Below are 19,658 nucleotides of genomic sequence, written 5' to 3'. Positions count from 1 at the left end.
TGGCGTGTTAACAATGCTGCTCTATGATGTATGGCATTTTTTTTGTGATTGCAAGCTATCATCAACTCAGTCTCTGCGTCTTTGCAGATACAAAAGCTCCCTTCCTCAATTATCTGTTCCTCGACCTCTTTAACATCGTGTACATCAAAATCAGTGGAACGACTCGAACTTCCCGACGCGACGCTTGGACACGTGACGCCATGTTTGAAGATCTGTCAACTGCCGAGGGATGGCCGAAACACCCGAACGACCCCGAACGAATTTAATCTTGTTTCCTAAATCCGAGAAAATGCGTTCGCAAGTCCTGTTGGTGCTAATGGAGTAGTTTGTAAGGCAAACAGCGGCAAAACACATGGTCCCTTTGATCTCCGCCTAGTTGTGACTCCTTCTCTGCTACCTCCATGGATGAAGCTTCATGCCCAAGCTTCGAAAACCAATGTGCGTACCAAGATTATTTGAAGATTTGAGATTTTAACCTTCAGCCAAGGTTTGCCTATTTGTTGAAGCTTTGATAAACCAACCTTAGGGAAAGCTTTACTGACCAGCTTCGCTGAATCTTTGACCTCCTGACCTTTGTCAAAGCTTCAACATACCAACGTCTTTCAAAGCTTCCTCTTTCTGACCTTTGTCAAAGCTTCAACGTACCAACCTCTTTTGAAGCTTCCTCTTTCTGACCTCTTGTAAATCTTCAACTTACCGATCTTTACTGCAGCTTCGATATCCTCACTTTGTTTGAAGCTTCAACGTATTAACCAATCAGTCTGCACGATAACCGGCTTTTGAGGTGTGGCCGGTACCAGCGATTTTATTGGGTACTATGGGGTGATTGGCATGTGCGACATCATGTCACATATCAATTTCTTTAATGGGTGGGTTCACCCACCAAGGTATAAATAACAATGAATATTTGTTATCATAAGAAGATATTCCACAATAATTTGGTATTTTTTGTAATCTATTTAATTAAAATAATTATTTTCTTAATGATTTTAAAACGTTGACAACCTCAGTATGCACGTGTTCTATGACACTAAAATTTCCCACCCCGCGCATAAATGGTTGACACTTTGACGAGAGTTGACCGATGTCGATGCTATATGACATCAAAATATTACAACAGAAGCTCACATGGTTCTTACAGTTAAGGATTAAATCTAAGGCTAGTTATCTTTCTAGAGTAGAAATAAAGATAGGTACAAAAATGGCTTTGCTGGAACAAACCTAGATTGAAAGGTCTAAATGTAGCGATCACATGAACTTCTCGACCGGTCCAACTGTAGCCGTCGACTGCCGTACTGTCAAAATTTGATGTCTAAACACCAAAGAGCTGCTGATGTGTACCAGCCCCCGAAGAGTACTATCACATTTATAGAATGCTACAAAATATGCATCTGTATTTTACTCACAATGACTGAATCCTGTCTCAAAGCTGTCATCAATATATAATTGGAGCGCTAATTTCCTGACGGGCAGTGTTTGGATGCCGGATATGATCATCGTTGCATGGACATACCACAGATGATCGTTAACACTCACTGGAAAATCGACGGCTGGGATTATTATTTTGTTTGGTTTTATAGAGAGTAATGGGCTCTGGTACAGAGAATCCAACTGAATACAGATATTGGAAGCTAAATTTTCTGTCGGGCAGTGACAGGCGGCAGTATGACCCCTTCTGATCGAAAGCTTGCTACACTGCCTGCGATCGCAGTGAGTTGTGACATCGACAGAAATTTTAGTTGTCGGGATTTTTTCAACAAATACGGGCTACCATGCACAAGTTTACCTCTGAATGCAGTTGTAATTAGCAACCTCGAGCTACTATATTAATAAAGAAATGGGCTCATATGCCGACGAGTTATTCCGTATTGTGTAAGTTCCGTGCATTTCGAGTGTCTCGCCGGTCAAGCTATGAATAAGTACGAACGAGTAATGCAAGACAGCTCATTATGCATGACCTCATTATGTCTAGACTCTCAACCAATAGGCACAGCTCTGAGATATCATGTGATACTATTCATGAGCATTTATTTACAACATATGCGATTTTCGCGCCACGTTGTAAGCCTGGGTTTTCTTGATTATTTACGCCTATTTTACCTTATTAAGGCATAGCTGATGAGTCATACTTTGAGGGCAATAATAATCGGCTAAGCTGCATTCGAGAAAGTGGTATGGGATTGGCTGGTGCCGCGCTTCACGCCCTTACGACTGGAATTTGACATGTGTCAATCAATGGTTTTCACTGAAAGTTACTCAAAATCGTGTCAATCAGAACAATTACCGACGAGGGGGCAAGCCCCCAATGAGTAACTTGAAGATGTATGTTGCCAGGAGTAAACCATTGCCGATTGGAGAGGTTTGCACTCCTCTGACGGTACTTACGTTGGAAGAACGTTGGCTTGAAAATTATAGCGTTTTTCATAAATTCTCTCACATGTATAGGATGCCAAAAACACATTATAATGAAAACATTGCAATCAATTATTCTGAAATAATTAATGATACCTATATGCCTTGTTGTTCGCACTAGATTGTCCATATGATTTTTAGACAAAAAAGTACTAAGTGTCAAAGAGACGTCCTGTCAACCCCTTGGAAAATGTACCCTCCAATTCTCAGTGCCGTGAGGTCACCGGCCAGGCGAGCGGGACTATAGCACCCGTTTACCCGATGGTCAAAGCCTTGCTAAACGTGACATGTGCAGCCTTTGTCAATCAGCGTTGATCCCAAGACCAGGATCATGCAACAAAATTTAAAAAATTTCGTATTTTGCAACATATTCACACACATGAATGCGCTCCATTTCTGCCAATGATCGCGTACCCAGTGACTCAGTTGACTTTGTTTTTCATTTATATAGAAACCGAGGTGCATTTGATCGGCATCGTTTTATGATCCTGTCTTTAGACAAAAAAGTACAAGTTTTAATAGTTGAGTTTGTTCCAAATCAAGTGATTTTTAGCTACCCAATTGACAAGCAATAAAATTATAGTGTAAAATATGTATATCGGCCACAAGTTATTTGACAATATTCTTCAGACCTACAGTCATTTACCACCCCAAAATAGTAAAAATATACCTTAGTTTATTTAAAAAACTGTGTCTTTATTCTGGCAATATTTCTGGCTTTTGTTTATATTTAATGACGCCGCTGAATGACGCCATTGATGCTAATATTACCCGTCATGCAATGGTACCGGAAAAGCCCGGTTGTCGTGCAGACTGATTGTTGAAGCTTTGACTTTCTGATCTTTAATGAACCATTGACCTGCTGACCTTTGACAATGGTTGTCATATGCAACCTTTCTCAAAGCTTTGTGCTGCCAATGTTATCTGAAGGTTTATTCCTTTGGCTTACAGAAGTGGTAACTTTTGATGATTTTTAGCTCATATTTGGTTTTATATATAAATACCAAAGAGAGCTTATATGATGAGTCTGAGTGGCGTCTGTATGTCTGTATAATTGTGGGTATGTGCGGATGTATGTCCGTCACACACAAAGGCTCCCATACCGCCAAAGCTACCGTCTCAGTATTTGGTGTACAGGTAGATGTAGGGGTTGAGATGTGAATTTGTTCAAATGAACACATCAGTGTCAAAAATGTGCAAATGAGGTAAGAAAAGGGAAATACTGCAAGTGTGCAGGAGTGGTGGCAGTGAACTGAATCAGCCCACACATCTGAATAAGAGGATTTTGACCTTTAACCTATTTGTATGCAGGGTACCTATTATGTTTGGGAGTGGTAGCAATAACTGAAACAGCTAATTGTTCATTTCCTGTCATTGTTTATGAACTGTGACATATTAACAGATCTGCTGAAACCATATGGATGTCTATTTTTGTACATTCATGGTAGAAAGATTCTCTGCTATGCATGTTGCTAAAGTTGACCTTCAGTATCTAAAGTTTCAGACCTTATTTACTTTTGTCATTCTTAATTTTCTGGTTTAAATATTTCTTGTTGTTTTTCTGGTTGTACTGTGCAGAAATTGTCATAACATCAACGTATAATTTTCCTGCACTGAACAGATAGAAATAACACTTATTGTTGATCTTTGGTATGTACCAATTCTGATCAAATTTGAGCGACACCGTATAATTGCGGTATTTTTACATTTATTTTGTACTAACTTATTACAGTTGCACTTTCTTGCTCTATAGATCATACAGCGTGATGAAATTGCCCAGTGCTTTGCTTTTCAACATAACCTACAGGTACAGTGTATATAGCTTACAATATCGTTGACAACTAGAGTGAAATTAAATACTCAAAAATAGCAAAGCACAATACATTTATACAAGTTCTGTTCAGAAATTTAATGTCAGTCATTTTGGCAATTCATGCTCTATGTTGTAGAACTGGAAAATCTAATTGTAAGGCAGAACAAAATTACTGTAAAAAAATCACCAAAACTTAAGGTTACATCTGCTGTAATTTATCTCAGGTAAGTATTATGAAATGTGCCTGATTGCTTTTAAGTATATTTTCCAAAGTTTTATTTTTATTTCTCTTTTCTTTCCCTCTGAAATACTCAATAAGTCTTCTTCACATTGGTCTTGTGTTAACTGTGTTTGCCAATATGTGTTTTACATTTTGCTTTGTTCAGGAATCATAAGGACCAGTTTGATGATTTTTTTCATTTTATTTTGTTTTGAAAGTCAGTTATATGTTCTTGTTTAACTCCTGGAAGCATATTGAAACAATTACTTAGCTCGTCAACACAGGGTCAAGGCATGAATTTGAGGGTCAAGGCATGAATTTGTAAAATACACAGTTATTATTTGCATGATATTTTTAACTCTTATCCAGACCAGAGTTCACTTAATTTGTCAACACTAATATCACAGTCTTACAATGCACATGTTGAGCTTACAAATTTGACACCGTGTAACTCAGCATGGTTTAGGGAGTAGAAAAAGAAACTGCAGTTGAAATTAAGGATAAAAATAGTGAAAAATTGTTGAAAGTTACAGAGCCATACTGGTCTGTAACATCAAACTGCCTTTTTGTTACGCCAGTTATCAATTGTCTTTGCAAGTGTTTGTAAACACTTGTATATCATCATATACACAACATATTTTTAGTGAACACATATTTTAATAAATTCTTTTAAATCAACTTGAACAACAAAAGGCAGCGTGTTAAATGACACAACATACTAGACTGTTCTGATAATTGATTACCTATGTCTCAAATTGCAATGCAATGTTAATTATACTTTCCTTGTCTGTAGTACAGAATTACATGACACGTCATTTGATAAATACTGGCAAAAGGTGTCAGCAAACCTGCTGTTTAGCTGAAATCACTAAATTTTCCTGAGAATGAGATTTTCTCAGTCTGTATATTCCCCGCTCAAATTTAAGATAGGGGCATTTTCTGTAGGACTGTTTTTGGCACATTTAATTTCTAGGGTTCCAAAGAATTAGATTTCATTGGGGTTGTATAAAAGTTACAACTCTATCTGGTAAGGAAAGGCACATCTGGGTTAACTATAAATTCACATAAATAAACATTAATAGTCGCGCCAGCGGCTTACTGACTACGCATGCGCTTATTCATAATATACTATGCGAGTAACCGGAAGTGTACCCTTCTTTCATGGGCGCCGCCATGTTTTTGTTTTTGAGTACTCGTAAATAAACAAATACAAAACAAATTACTATGATATAACATGCCTTTTATAACATATACCTCTTTTATTAGCCAGTAAATGTTATTATACACCTTGTCGCTGATACAAAGTATCGTTGATATAGATAAACGGAGAAAACTGTCGTGCATATGAACGGGGGCATACGCAAAGAATGCTGGGATTGAATTATAGAAGAGCGCCCCCTGTGTCAATAATTAGATTCAAAAATTGCAAGTTTAGTTTTCAGCTTGCAAGTGGAAGGTGGGCAGTGCGGTTACCATTGCAATGATAATTATTGCATAATACGTCCCTTGTTTAACGCAATAGGCTGTTATCATTTTAAAAATTGCCAATTTTTGTCCAAAATTTTTACACGCTACAGAAAATCTATACCTGCCCTGCTGCAGGGTTTGACGTCGTGTAAGTACGTGAACTGCTTTCATCAGAGGGAAACTGGGCATAGTTGTCATATAAACGTTTATGAAGTAACAATTACAGTTTATCATGAATCAATACAAATAACATTGCCAATCTTAACCCCTGGCGCGACACCAAGGGCTGAGCCCTATATAATATTATTTCTGAAATTAGCATAATGTAACATCATTGGCCTCATTTTCCAATCTTTAATTCTTGACAACTGTTCTGGGCTGTCATTTTGTCTGTTTGTCAACCTTTCATTTCATGACTTTGCTTTGATCAAGGGCAAACTGAAGACTTTCAAAATGTCGATGTTGATCACCATTGAGAACAGCATTATATCGACATTGAGTTGAATAATTATAAATAGGTAGCGGGGAAAATGATTGTATTACTAGAAGGTACAAAATGGACCCATCAGTCTCAGATCTTGGCAACTGGTATGAGAGACAACTACAAACTAAAAATTACCCAGAGCTGTTTCAATGAGAGTCAGCTAGGTTATCATATGCAAACTTGTGATGTTGCAATAAACTCTCCTGCAAATATGTCATAAAATGAAAATCAGGAGATACAGTGTTCATGGGATTGTTAAAAGTGTACTTTTCACGCACGCTTCAAGACAGCTAGTCTTTGGTTTCACAAACTTTTTACAGGAGACATCTCAGGCTTTAAAGCTGTGGATCCAGGGTGGTATATGCCATCACTATGGTGCAGATGTGTTGCTCTAAATCTCTGGATCAGTTCTGATCCCCATAGTTTTGTAGTAATTCGATACAGTATAATCAATCATTATTGTACTCGACACATATTAACAGAGAGTATGGTATGGTACATCAAGATGTGTTACAAATGTAAGTGAACAATACAGAGAAAGAAAAACAACCATTCTACTCTGTAATACAAAAACATGCAATAATTACATTCATTGGAGCTGCTTGAGCTCAGTTAAATAGAGGGACTGTGGTTAAAAGTACAGTGGACATATGGTTGCAAAACCCTTTCCAAGCTGTACATGAGCAGTGATTTTCCTGCACTGTCTTGTTATTCAGATTAGTGATCTACAAAAGACAAGCAAAGTAATTCTATTAATGACAACTTGCCAGTATTTTTACATTACATCACATACATTGTCATGGACAACCAAATTTAAATTTCTATCTGCACTTTGTCAATACAGAATTTGGAGTTTGTGTTTCAGTGATTGTTATTATTGACAATTGAATTTACACCTGAAAATGAATTCATTTACTGACATGCCACACACTATGTGAACAATGTGATTTGGAATCCTGACATATTGACTGCATTGATGAGGAGAGCAAAAAAAAATAACAAAAACTTTTCAAAATGTTAACTTTACCCTCTAGCCATACATTCCTCAAGATCTGTTCAAGATAAATTGGCTGGTTCTTGTATTTTTTTTTTTTTTTTTCTTTTAAGGTTTATGGAAGGCAGACCTTGCTGATTCATGAGTGGAAATTTATATATTTACTAGATCACTGGTCATAAGTGGAAAATCAATGTATACTTTGATCCAGTTGAGAATTTGAAAAACATATTTACAAGTACAACTTGTAAACCTAATAAAATGTATTAAATACAAAAAATATTACTGTGAATACAAATAACATACTGAGAGGATTCAATACTTACAGACAGTTTATGAAGAGGGTCATTCTTTTCCATTGATCAATAACAGAAACAGTTGGCATAACACCCTTCCTCAAGAACTTTCACTGAAAAAAATTTGAAACAAAATCTGTCAATCCATTTTTGCACCCATTGGTTGCAAACTTAAACTGAGACATTAGCACTTAGGGGACAACTCAGGTTGTAGTGTCTCAATCTGACAGATGTTCCTATTTGCCAAAGTTGCATTTGCAGTTACACTACCTGATACAAGTGAAGATAATACGTATTTCGCAAAATCACGGTTAGGAGTAGCTGCAGTACATATATAGTAGTTTGAGGTTTTACCTGGGTATTCGGGTCGGACGGCTAAACCGCATTTTGCTGTCTGACTGCAGCTAGGTCAGAGGTCAGGAGTGACCGTGACAAAATCTGGGACAGGATCGTGTATTAGAACAGTCAGGGAGACAAAACCACTCTGATAAAGGCGTCCTTCTGACCATCGCGTCGTGGTGCGATGTTGTCAAAATGTCATCAATAGCCGTACTCCTGATACTTAAGTTTTGTTGGCATTAATCAATCATGTCATGATATTTACCACATATTTTTCATGAAATTACTCCATTTGTTTGTAAATTAGCAATGTACAACATTCATTTTCATTTTTAGATGTAAAATATTCACAAACTGTAATTTTTGAAACATTTTGTCGTCTGCATAGGTTACGTGGCAACTTACCTTGAAGATTGTGTATGTAAGATCCGGGAAAAAATTGTGGTCTTTTGATAAAATCCTCTTCAGAGCCCTTGCAAAATGTATCTTCCTACCTCCATGCTGGTCCGTTATAGTGAAGTCCAGTACGTTTGCCAGACCATTTGTCAAAGTATACCAGGACGCGTGACGGGCACGAAAAAGAAAACATTCAAATTCCGACGCCTTGTATTTATAACCTCGTTTACATTTCAAGATGGACGATGGTAATGTTGCCGAAACCACTTTTGAGAAAGATTCTTGACCAAGTGCAAGTCAAAATAACATTAGAATTATAATGTATGATATGATATTGAACTTTATCATGAAGCAATTTTTCTACTCAAAAGCGAAATCGCTTATAAAACATGCATTTCAGAATAGTTTCCGCATTTCTCGGTCGCTTCTTTTTTGCTTATCCCTCAAGGTGTAATTCGGACACCCCTCTATCCACATGGTATATGACCAATGCTGACAACTTACATATCAGATCAGTGCAGTGTAAAAGTTACGATCACTGTATACAGCATGGCGCGACCTCTCAGCTGCGATCTGTCTGTTTCTGTGACGACATACATGTAAGGTATAACACAAAAAACCCTAAGACCAGGGAGTGAAGTTGACCCGACATAATTATATATTAGTTCAGTACACTTTCGAAAATTACGTATATAACCTTCGGAAACAACCTTCACACGACATACCTATTAGAAACAACTATCTGAAGGTTCAAATCAAAACTTCAACAAATGTTCCTGGTTCGAAGCTTTATTTAACCTTCTGAAGGTAACCTTTGTCCAACCTTTCGGAAAACTAAGGTTGTCGAAAGGTTCATTGTGAACATTTGACGAAGGTTCTAAGGCTGAAGCTGTATTTAACTTTGTGAAAGTAACCTTTTTCCACTCTTTCAGAAAACTAAGGTTGTCGAAAGGTTCATTGTGAACATTTTACGAAGGTTCGAAGGGTGAAGCTGTTCTTAACCTTTGAAAATAACCTCATTCAAACTTTGGGCATTAACCTTTGTACAAGACTGCAACACAACCTTTGACTTTGATTTTTTTGAATCAAAGCTTTGTCTGAGCTTCAGCATGAACGCCAGCACAACTTTGGAGGGAATCAACCTTCGACAAAGGTGGTGCACAATCTTGTGTGTAGCTGAAGGCCACTAACTTGTGATGAACAAATAGTTGTCAAACTAAATTTCTTTCGCATGCAGCTATATCAATTTTCATACCCAAAGATTTTGTTTTGTTGTTGCATAGAGTAACTAGGGTTTGAGTGGCTGTTTTAGCACTGTTAATGTTATTTTTTAATCACTCCATCTTTTTGTGCCAATGTTATTTGTGATTAATCTGTTTAATTGTAGAACTGGTAGAAGATCTACTGCCAGATGATTTTGCGGTTGGAAAAAATGTCCAGACAAAGGATGGCAGGAGTGCCTCCAGTGACAAATATAGGAAAGATACACATGTTGCTGCCACTGTTACTGTGCACTGTGTTTGTCTGCATCTGTAGCATTTTGAAATTGAAAATAAAATGATATAAAGGGACAGTAGCTGTAACTTCTGATAATACTTTAATTGTTTTTCATCTGTGTATCAACCATAGTTTCTTCTCAAGCATGTTCAAACACTCAATATTCAGTTTGAATATGAGTCAATCACTCTCAAGTGCACTGTTAATATTGTTGTTTTTCTGGTTTAAATATTTCTTGAGTGGACTGATTCAAACCAAATGTGAGCACACTGTCCTTGACGGTATTTTTTGTATGTTTGTTACATTTTGATTATCTATTTGCATATTTATTTATTTATTTATTTATTTATTTGTTTGTTTTTTTACCTCCCTGGCCCCCTGTGGTCTACAGACAGGAAATTTTCAGTATATTAATGTGAATTACCTGTTATTTGTGGAGGTTTTGATTTGAATGTTCATTCAGCAATTTACTGTTCAGCTTTAGAAAACATATGGATCATGGATGTGCAAAATACTTGAAATTTGACAAAACATTTTAAATGCTTATGTTATAGACTGTCCTTTTACTTGTTGCTAGGCAGATCAGTTTTGTCATTTAGCTTTTATTATACAAACCTTTGTCTTTATATAATACAGTAAAACATGTATTCAACCACAGACTTTCCTCGTCTTTCTAATTTCACAAGTCAACCATCTCCCCTCAAATAAAAAAACAAACTTGCACATACACCTTGAGATGGACATCTGCTACCAAATATTTTTGCAAGGAAACTAGAGACCACTATGAGTGAATATATTGAATATATGATGAAATATGCAATTTTGTATTTTTGGTGCAATTTTTAGACATTTTTGGGTCAAAAATGTGTTTCTCAAAAACTACTTGTCTGATACCTTTGATATTTGGTATACAGGTTCCTAGGGGTTGTCTTAGTGTGATATATTGAAATTTGATGCCTTTCGGAGTCTTTATGATTCTCGCCAATGAACGGCGAGTCTTGATGATTCTCGCCAGTGAATTTCAATTCTCGCTGTACTTAGTGAGAATTTCCATTCTCACCGGTGAGAATTTGTTCTCACTCTTGATTTTCGCCAAGGAGTGCATTTCTCACCAATCTTGCAGTGGAGATCAAAATTTTCTCCGACAGCGGTGAGAATAAGAACAGATTCTCACCGATTGCGAGAAAGCGTCAGTTTCTCGCTCTAGTCACGCACTGTTTCCCTACAGTTGATCTAACTTGAACTCTGTGAAGGTCAGAGTAATTTTTACAAATATCAGAAATCTTTTAATGTCCTTTCCTATATGTTTTTCAGAATGAGTTACTCGAAGAAGGCAAAGGTTTTGCATCCACCTTATATACATGGAGAAGTTGCAGTAGGGCTGCTCCTTCAGTAAGTGTTGTCAGCATGAATAGTTGTACCATGTTTACTTAGATGGTCAGTTTTCAATGCCAGATTGCAATTTATATATTGTTGCAATATCTTTGATTGCAATGAGTAAAATTGCCAACAGGTCTTACAGAAATAAATGTATTCATTTATCATTAGCTCCACTGTCAGTGATGTAGAGTTTATATCAAATAGGTGGATGACCCTCTTAATCCATCATTGTTTGTCAACTTTGTATGTACACTATGTACATGCATGTATGTATGTATGTATGTATCATATGTATGTATGTATGTATGTATGTACGGTATTTATGTATGTTTGCAGGGTTTTACATGATGGGCATTTCTGCGTCCTTTACACATAAAACTGGACGCAGGACCCCTCAAAAACTAAACCACGCAGAAATATTTGTTGCTGGTTGTTATCTCGCGAAGCTGCTGAACATGTAAAACACATCCCAGTAAACTTTACCGACCCAATACTTTAATGGAATGCCCCACAGTGCATTGGCCTCCACTGTTTGATGACCAATGGTAAGTGACTTTCAAAATGTACACTGATTCTTAATTGGTTGATTTCTTAATTGCGTCGGTTAACACATGTTTATGCGTCATGGCGGATCGTGTTAAACACCCATAAATAGCAGATCTGTGAAAGTTTTTCGGCGGCTGCATCAACCAGCAGGATGCAGGTTTGGTCGAGGCTGAAAGAGCAGCTACACCATACGATACTGATACATCAGGTTCCCTGACCAACTCAGCAAAATCATGAACATTCAGCAGAAGTTGACTCGATAGATTGAAATGGCTTTGATATTCTGAAGAGTGAAACCTCATGGAATGCGATTTATGTTTGAAAGCAAATGTTACATATCCGTTCACAGAAGGTTGTTCTAATTTTCAACATTAACTCTCACTCATCATCAGTACTCAAAAAGTCATCTCACAAGTGTCAAGCTTTTGAGGTCACAATTTACTAGTGCTTGCAAATCTGCAGAGGACCGGCAGTTGCAGGATAAGAGTAACAAACTCAAGGTGTACGCTGCACAATTACGTACTGTTTACCTGATCGCTAAACGTGACCTCCCATGCGATGTATTCACTAACATCAAGCATCTACAGAATTTGGACGGCTTAGACATTGAATACTGCAAATGTCCCCATATAGTTATGGAGTTTGAACAGTGTATTGAATGTCACCGTAACAGTGATCGAGAAAAGTCCCTGATCGATATAGCATACATGTGAGCGACTTCATCGCTATTAATGTTGGATGAGACTTGTGACATAACCGTTCATAAGAAACTTGTCATACATGTTCGATATATTCAGAATGGCGAGGCGAATGTTTCATTCCTAGGTAACCAGCAAATTACAGATGCCACTGCTGCAGGGGTCGAAACCGCCTTGATTCAATTTTTGACTAGGAAAGAAATCTGTGACGTGGCTATTGACAAAATATATGGACTGGGAACAGATGGGGTGGCCGTAATGACCGGTCGTATGAACGGGTAGGGTGCAAAATTGAAAGCCAGAAATCCCAACCTTGTTCGTTGCATCCACAGTGTTGCACATCGATTGAATCTTGCTGCTTCCCAAGCAGGCAGAGATATTGAATATTGCAAGGAATATCATAATATAATCCATTCATTGTAAAAATACTTCAATGACTCTACTGTGAGAAATGACAAACTTAGAGAAATTCAAAATCTGTTGAATGGGAAAGCAAAACAAATTACTGAGCCTATATCTGTTCGCTGGCTGTCAGTCGAATCAGCTCTAGCTCAAGATGATTTTCATCAGGTTTGAGCCCATTGTCTTGGCACTTGCAAGTGACAAAAAAGGGGGAAAGGCTGATTGGCTGTTGAAATTTATCTCTACTGTACAGTCCATGCGGAACCTGTCATTGTGCTGGCATTTTGCAAGCACAATGCCAGCACCTTCAGCACATTATGCCAGCACAATTGAGTGTGAAGTGCCAGAATTTTGGGAGCACTGTGCCAGCACTGAACAAAAGATGCCAGCACAATGTGGGTGGTTGAACTCGTGCGCCCAGAGGTAGTTGTTGGTGCCAACAAGGCTACACTTGTCTAACTGAAATAGTGGTGGCTTAACTGAATAATCTTGAGTCCTAAACCAGCTCCAAACTCTCTTTGTCTGCTAAAGGCAACTTTAAAATCTTAGACGTAGACAGAGTTCACAGTAAGATATTATCACATGCATACACAGTATGCGTAGAGCCTTGAAAAAATCTACCTCAAACTCTACTGGACCTCGACACAAGACGTTTCACGGATCAAGGTCTATGGTTGGAACACGGTCGTGTAGACCATGGTTGGACATACTTTCTTGATGTGAAAAATTGGAACAATTGTGGCCATTTACAATAAATAAAGTTTATTTAGATATTATTCCCCAATATTTTTCTTCGTTCAGCGAAGGAAAATACGAGTGACGTAATGACCGTGTCACCACGAGTCGAAGACGAGTGGTGACACGGTCATTACGTTACGAGTATTTTCCGAGCTGAACGAAGAAAAATATTAGGGAATAATATACTTATCACATGCACAAGCCAAGAATTCGTTATTTTTTGCAAAATAAATAAGTTTTCCATGACGATTCCGCGTTTAAACTTTTGAACTACTTTAGGAATAAATATCAGTACGCCGTGCACAAGTTGTCAATCATTTCCAGTCGTCGGTAGTGTGCGTTTATACGCTCACGTCGTTCGTGTGTGGAGCAAATGACAGCTCTCGGTCTACACGTAGGCTACCTTCCGCAAAGTTATACTCTATTTCAAAGATAGTATAGTCCTAAAAATTTATCACAGACGAGATACGCTATTTTCCGGGAACAAATATCGACTGAATCTCGACGGCGCGAACACTGTAAACGTCGCGCCTGACCCTGCCTGCAATGCGTACGTACGGAACCCACGGTATACGCGACCAGCTTCGAGTTCGTTGTTTCCGCAAATTATTCACGTAATTCCCTCGGGATATACAGGCGGTACACTCTTGTGTTTACATTGTTCGGATTAGTAATGTCGTAGTCTGTGAAAATATCGATTTCATTACTTTTGATCGTGAGAGAAACATCGGCCGCCATGTTGTTTGTTTACATATTTACGAGCACACCGAAGATCGACAAAAAAAGGTCCGACGCACCAAAATTGATGACATAGACGCGGGTTGTCGTGACGTAGAACGACCAGAGAATAAATCCCGTATTTTTTGTTCGGAGACGACAAACTTGGCTTGTGCATGTGATAAGACACAGTATTAGTAATACCACAGGCACAGACAACAGTGTTATGCAATATGCCAGACCAGGGGAATTCCCTGAATGAATTTGTTGGTCATTTGCCGTAAAGTAGACATCATACATGAGTAAAGCATGATGGCGAAACCTGATACATAGAAGCACCAGATTAAACCATTTCATATTAGAGAGTGTGAATAATAGCAAGTTTTGAATTGTTGCCCGGTCAATTTGTTGTATTTGAAACCACACATCCTTTTTACCACCGGTAATAACAACCAGCCAGGAAATAACAACCAGCATTGAAATAAAATTTGTCTTTGAATTAACTTGTAGTTTTGTCATAAACTTTTTACAATTACACAAACGACTTTACTCTAGATTGCATCAATTGATTGCTAATTTGCATATTTTATGAATTTTTGCAATTAGGGTGATGTCTAGAAATACTGCAACAGATGAGCTATGTGAGAGGACAGAAATCGATAGTCTGCGCCCCCAATCTGCACTAGCACATTTCAATCTGCGCTATTGATCTGCGCTCCCATTCTGTGCTATCAATCTATGCTCCTATTCTGCTCTCTCAATCTGGGCTTCCATTCTGCGCTCTCAAACTGTCAGTGAACAGATCATGTAGTGAGTAAAATCAAAGAGTATCCAAGGTAAAAGGACAACATTTATTGTTTTGAAAACTTGTATTTTTGTCCATTACTTTTTTTTCCTGAATGACTTCACTCAAACTGTCTATAGTTTAACTTAGTGGTAGATATGTTTGTTGGGTTATATGACTCCGCATAGTAGGTCAACATAATGTCCCCAAATAAAAATACATGCCTTGGGTGTCACTGGCTAACTTATTTTTCTCACTAAGATCTGCTTTGTCTATCAGTCAAAAAAGATCAGACTGAACAGTTTCCGAGTTTGCCGAATCGACACAACATCTTGCTGAGACCCGTGAAGGCCGAATTCGACTGTCGTGTCCGTTTTTAGCTCACGTTTGTAAACACTTGGGCTATTGTCATAGCGATGTCTGTCTGTCTGTCCATGTGTGTCTGTGTGTGTGTGTGTGTTAGTGTGTGTGTGTGTGTGTGTGTGTGTGTCTGTCTGTCTGTCTGTCTGTTTACACGATAACTCAAAAACGCCTGAACGGATTCAAGTCAGATTTGGTACACAGTTACCATATGCTACTTGCAAGAACTGATTAGATTTTGGTTCGTGTGGCTTGCATATTAATGAAGTTATGCAATATCGTTTTTTTCCGTACAATGGTTTCCTATGGAGACGGTAATGACAGTGTAGACATATATCAAGAAATACTGCACAAAATTTCATGAAACTTTTCACAGATGACAATCTCAGAACATTATGATGACACTGTGAGTGTCATGTCAATTGCCATCTCATTTGCATATTTAATGAACTTTTGTTATTAGTGAGATAACTCTGAAATTCCTGCACCAAACTAGATGATACTTGCAACAAATATTGATCTGATATATATCATAATTATACTTAGAAGCATTGGACAGTGTCAAGTTAATAAATAGGTCATTTGCATATTTTATTAAGTTTTGTAATTAGTCATACAACTTCAATATAACTTCACCAAATGTGATGAAATCTGCTGCAGATACTGATCCGACTGATATCTAACTGTAGTGTAAAGCATTCAGTATTGTGAAATTAATTAAGGGTTCATTTGCATATTTAATGAACTTTGTAATTAGGTATATAACTCTAAAATTACGGCACCCAAGTCTTTGAAATTGGGTACAGATATTGTTTTGATAAACATCTAATTGTGAAGCATTTGGCAGTGTCAAGTTAACAAATGGGTCATTTGCATATTTTATGAAGTTTTGTAATTAGTGATATAACTCCAAAATAACTGCACCAAATGTTATGAAATCTGCTGCAGATACTGATCTGACAGATGTCTAATTGTGGTGTAGAGCATTTACTTGTGTGGAGTTAATTAAGGGTTTATTTGCATATTTAATGAACTTTGTAATTAGTGATATTACTCCAAAATTATAGCGTTGAATTTGATGAAACTTGCTACAGATGTTGATCTGATAAATATCCAATTGTACTGAGAAGCATTGAACAGTGTCAAATTAATAATTAGCTCATTTGCATATTTCATGAAGTTTTATAAGTAGTCATATAATTCTGAAATAACTGCATCAAATGTGATGAAAACTGCTGCATGTACTGATCTGACAGATATCTAACTGTGTTGTAAAGCCTTTAGTAGTGTAAAGTTAATTAAGGGTTCATTTGCATATTTCATAAACTTCGTAATTAGGTATATAACTCTGAAATTACGGCACCAAATTTTGTGAAACGTATTACAGATATTGATTTGATAAATATTTAATTGTGCTATGAATCATTGAACAGTGTCAAGTTAATATAGGGATTATTTGCATATTTAATGAACTTTGTAATTAGTGACATTGCTCTAAAATTACTCCATTAAATTAAATAAAACGTGCTACAAATGTTGATCTGATGGATATCTAATTGTCCCATGAAGCATTGAGCAGTGTCAAGTTAATTAACAGCTCATTTGCATATTAAATAAAGTTTTGTAATTAGTGATTAAAATCTAAGAGTACTGTGCGATGTTGAAAAAAACCTGCTTCATTTAGTGATAACATATATCTTATTGTTCTGTGAAGCGTTCTACTATTAATGAACCTGTTGTACAACACGTGAGCATATACAGTTCATATCTGGTCAAAAACATCTGAGCACAGACGTACACATGAACTGTGTTCAGAATGGTAGAACCCTGTGGGACTAAACTGTGGTCACTGAAACGCTAGAATTGTCATTGTGGAACAAAAAACTAAATAATTAAATGTCATCGTTGACGTGTCATTATGTTGAAAATCCAGTTCCACAAATGACTAATAAGTCACCAAAGTATCGGGAAAGTCAACTGCGCAACATAACTGATCAGGTTTCCCCATGAAGGCGTGACTTTGCACAATTTTTAGTTCATATTTGGTATACCAATGTGAGGTTATCATATAAGCTGAAGTCGATGGGGTCTGTATGTGTGTGTATGTACGTATGTACGTACGTACGTATGTTTGTACAGTATGTCCGTCAACATCAAATACACGCAAACTGCTGCACGTTTCAGCTTGGTATTTGGTGTGTGGATACATCCTGGGCTATAGATGGGATTTTGTTCAAATGAAGTCTGCATTGCCAAAATTATGCAAATGAACTTACAAAATGTGAAAATGGTCAAGAATCAATAACTCAAGAACCGCTGTTTTGATTGCTTTGAAAATTTGTGTGCAAGTACCTTAGGTGAACCTTATACAGTTTTACATATATCGTGAAAATATCTTTAATTTTGTATTTTTGCTGAATTTTTTGGTGATTTTTCTCATTTTAGGTAAAATTTCTTCTCTGAAACGGCCAGCCCAATTGCTCTCAAATTTGGGTTGGATCTTTGCAAGGGTGTTACTCTTCTAATTTGTTGAAATTATGACAAAATTGGGAAAATTACTATTTTGAGGCAATTTTATCATTTTTGGTCAAAAACTCTTAAAAAGTATTTTCTTTCCAAAGCCCCTGGACACACAGCTTTTCTATTTGGTACACAGATGTACAGAGATGACAATAGTTAGATATGTGGAAATTGTCCTGAAATATACAAATTTTTATTTTTAAGACAATTTTGTCATTTCTGGTTTGTCTAGAAAACTTATCCTCAAAATTACTTGTGTGATAGCTTTGTAATTTGGTATAAAAGTCCCGAGGGATGTTTATAGATAAATTTTCTGTTCAAAGTATTGGGAAACCCCCAAATTTGTATATTTTAGGTAGGATGTTTATACAGCTGGGCATGACATTGTCGTGTAAGATATGATTCTAGGTTTCCGTGGATTAAGCATATGCGGCTTTGTTTGACCAGGAAACATGACAAGATACGACAGTTCTAAATTACCATGAGGTATACCTCTTCTTTTTTTATCTCCATGGTATTACTAAACACTGTCTTTCCACAGTTTGTGGAGCGACAGTGTCAAAAGTTATGACAGAAGGACCATGATTTAGCATAAAGAGTCATGTTTTGGCTAGAGTTCGATATTTTGTCTTCACATCTGTGGAAAAGTTTGAAGTTATCTCGTACGAATGGTAGTTTTCACCATTCAATCTAACTGTTTTATTGGTGTAGCTAATAGTGATAGTTGGGTAGAGATAGAAATGCTCGGCTTCTGAAATAATTGAAATTAGGGGGACATGCTCATAAGGGATTGTGACTATAGAGAAAGATTTACGGAGTGATCATGTTTTCTCTGAACATGAACAGAAATGCTCAATATCAACAGAGAAATCGTAAAAAAAAGTTTTAAATAGTGACGGTAACCCAAACCAAAAGTTTGATCCACTTGCGCTTCCATAGGCGATCCTACAAACTACTTCAATCAATGTTGCAAGGTTGCTACAAGGCTGGTAGCAAGCCCTGCAACTCCCTCTGCCATGTGTTGTTTGACTGTCGTCATTAGTCGTCGACTTGTAGCGAGGTCTACCATAATTGTAAGTGTACTTGACTTTGTGCTTACTACATGTATTTGATCATTTCTCGACCTTTTTATATGAAAGAGAAAATTCATCGAACGTCTGCTTCATAGCCCAAGGATCCTGTATTGCATTCGATCGTACATTACTCAATAACCAGTCTTCCTGACACTCGGTATTGTGTACAAGTGTCGGTATGGTGTACAAAAATACAAATCTATTTCAACACTAAAGCATGCCATGTCTTATTATCTGGCAGGCAGCTATATCGCAGCAGTGTCATAAATGCCACGTAATGACTAAAATCAAAACATTCATGGATCGAGAGTGCAGATTGAGAGTGCAGAATAGGAGCGCAGATTGATAGCGCAGAATGGGAGTGCAGATCAATAGCGGAGATTGAAATTCGCGAGCGCAGATTGGGGGCGTAGACTATCGATTTCTGACCTCTCACATATCTGAACAGATTTAATGAAACAAATGGTACTAACTACGTGCCTGGCAGCCAAGTACGTCCAACTTCGCCAGAAAGCGTCATCA

General features: G+C 37.3%; 1 protein-coding gene across 1 annotated transcript in view; it reads left to right on the top strand.

Moving 5' to 3' along the window:
* The window catches only part of LOC139120874 (cytoplasmic FMR1-interacting protein 2-like), a 393,869-nt gene that overhangs the window by 55,272 nt on the left and 318,939 nt on the right, over positions 1–19,658 (top strand). The window contains exon 4 of the mRNA XM_070685497.1: positions 11,233–11,310. Coding sequence (XP_070541598.1) covers positions 11,233–11,310 — 78 coding nt within the window. The remainder of the gene's footprint in view (positions 1–11,232; positions 11,311–19,658) is intronic.

This window comes from Ptychodera flava, chromosome 20 (assembly GCF_041260155.1).
Source record: "Ptychodera flava strain L36383 chromosome 20, AS_Pfla_20210202, whole genome shotgun sequence".
NCBI lineage: Eukaryota > Metazoa > Hemichordata > Enteropneusta > Ptychoderidae > Ptychodera > Ptychodera flava.
Note: the sequence above shows the minus strand (reverse complement) of the source record. Positions and strands in the feature narration are given on the sequence as shown.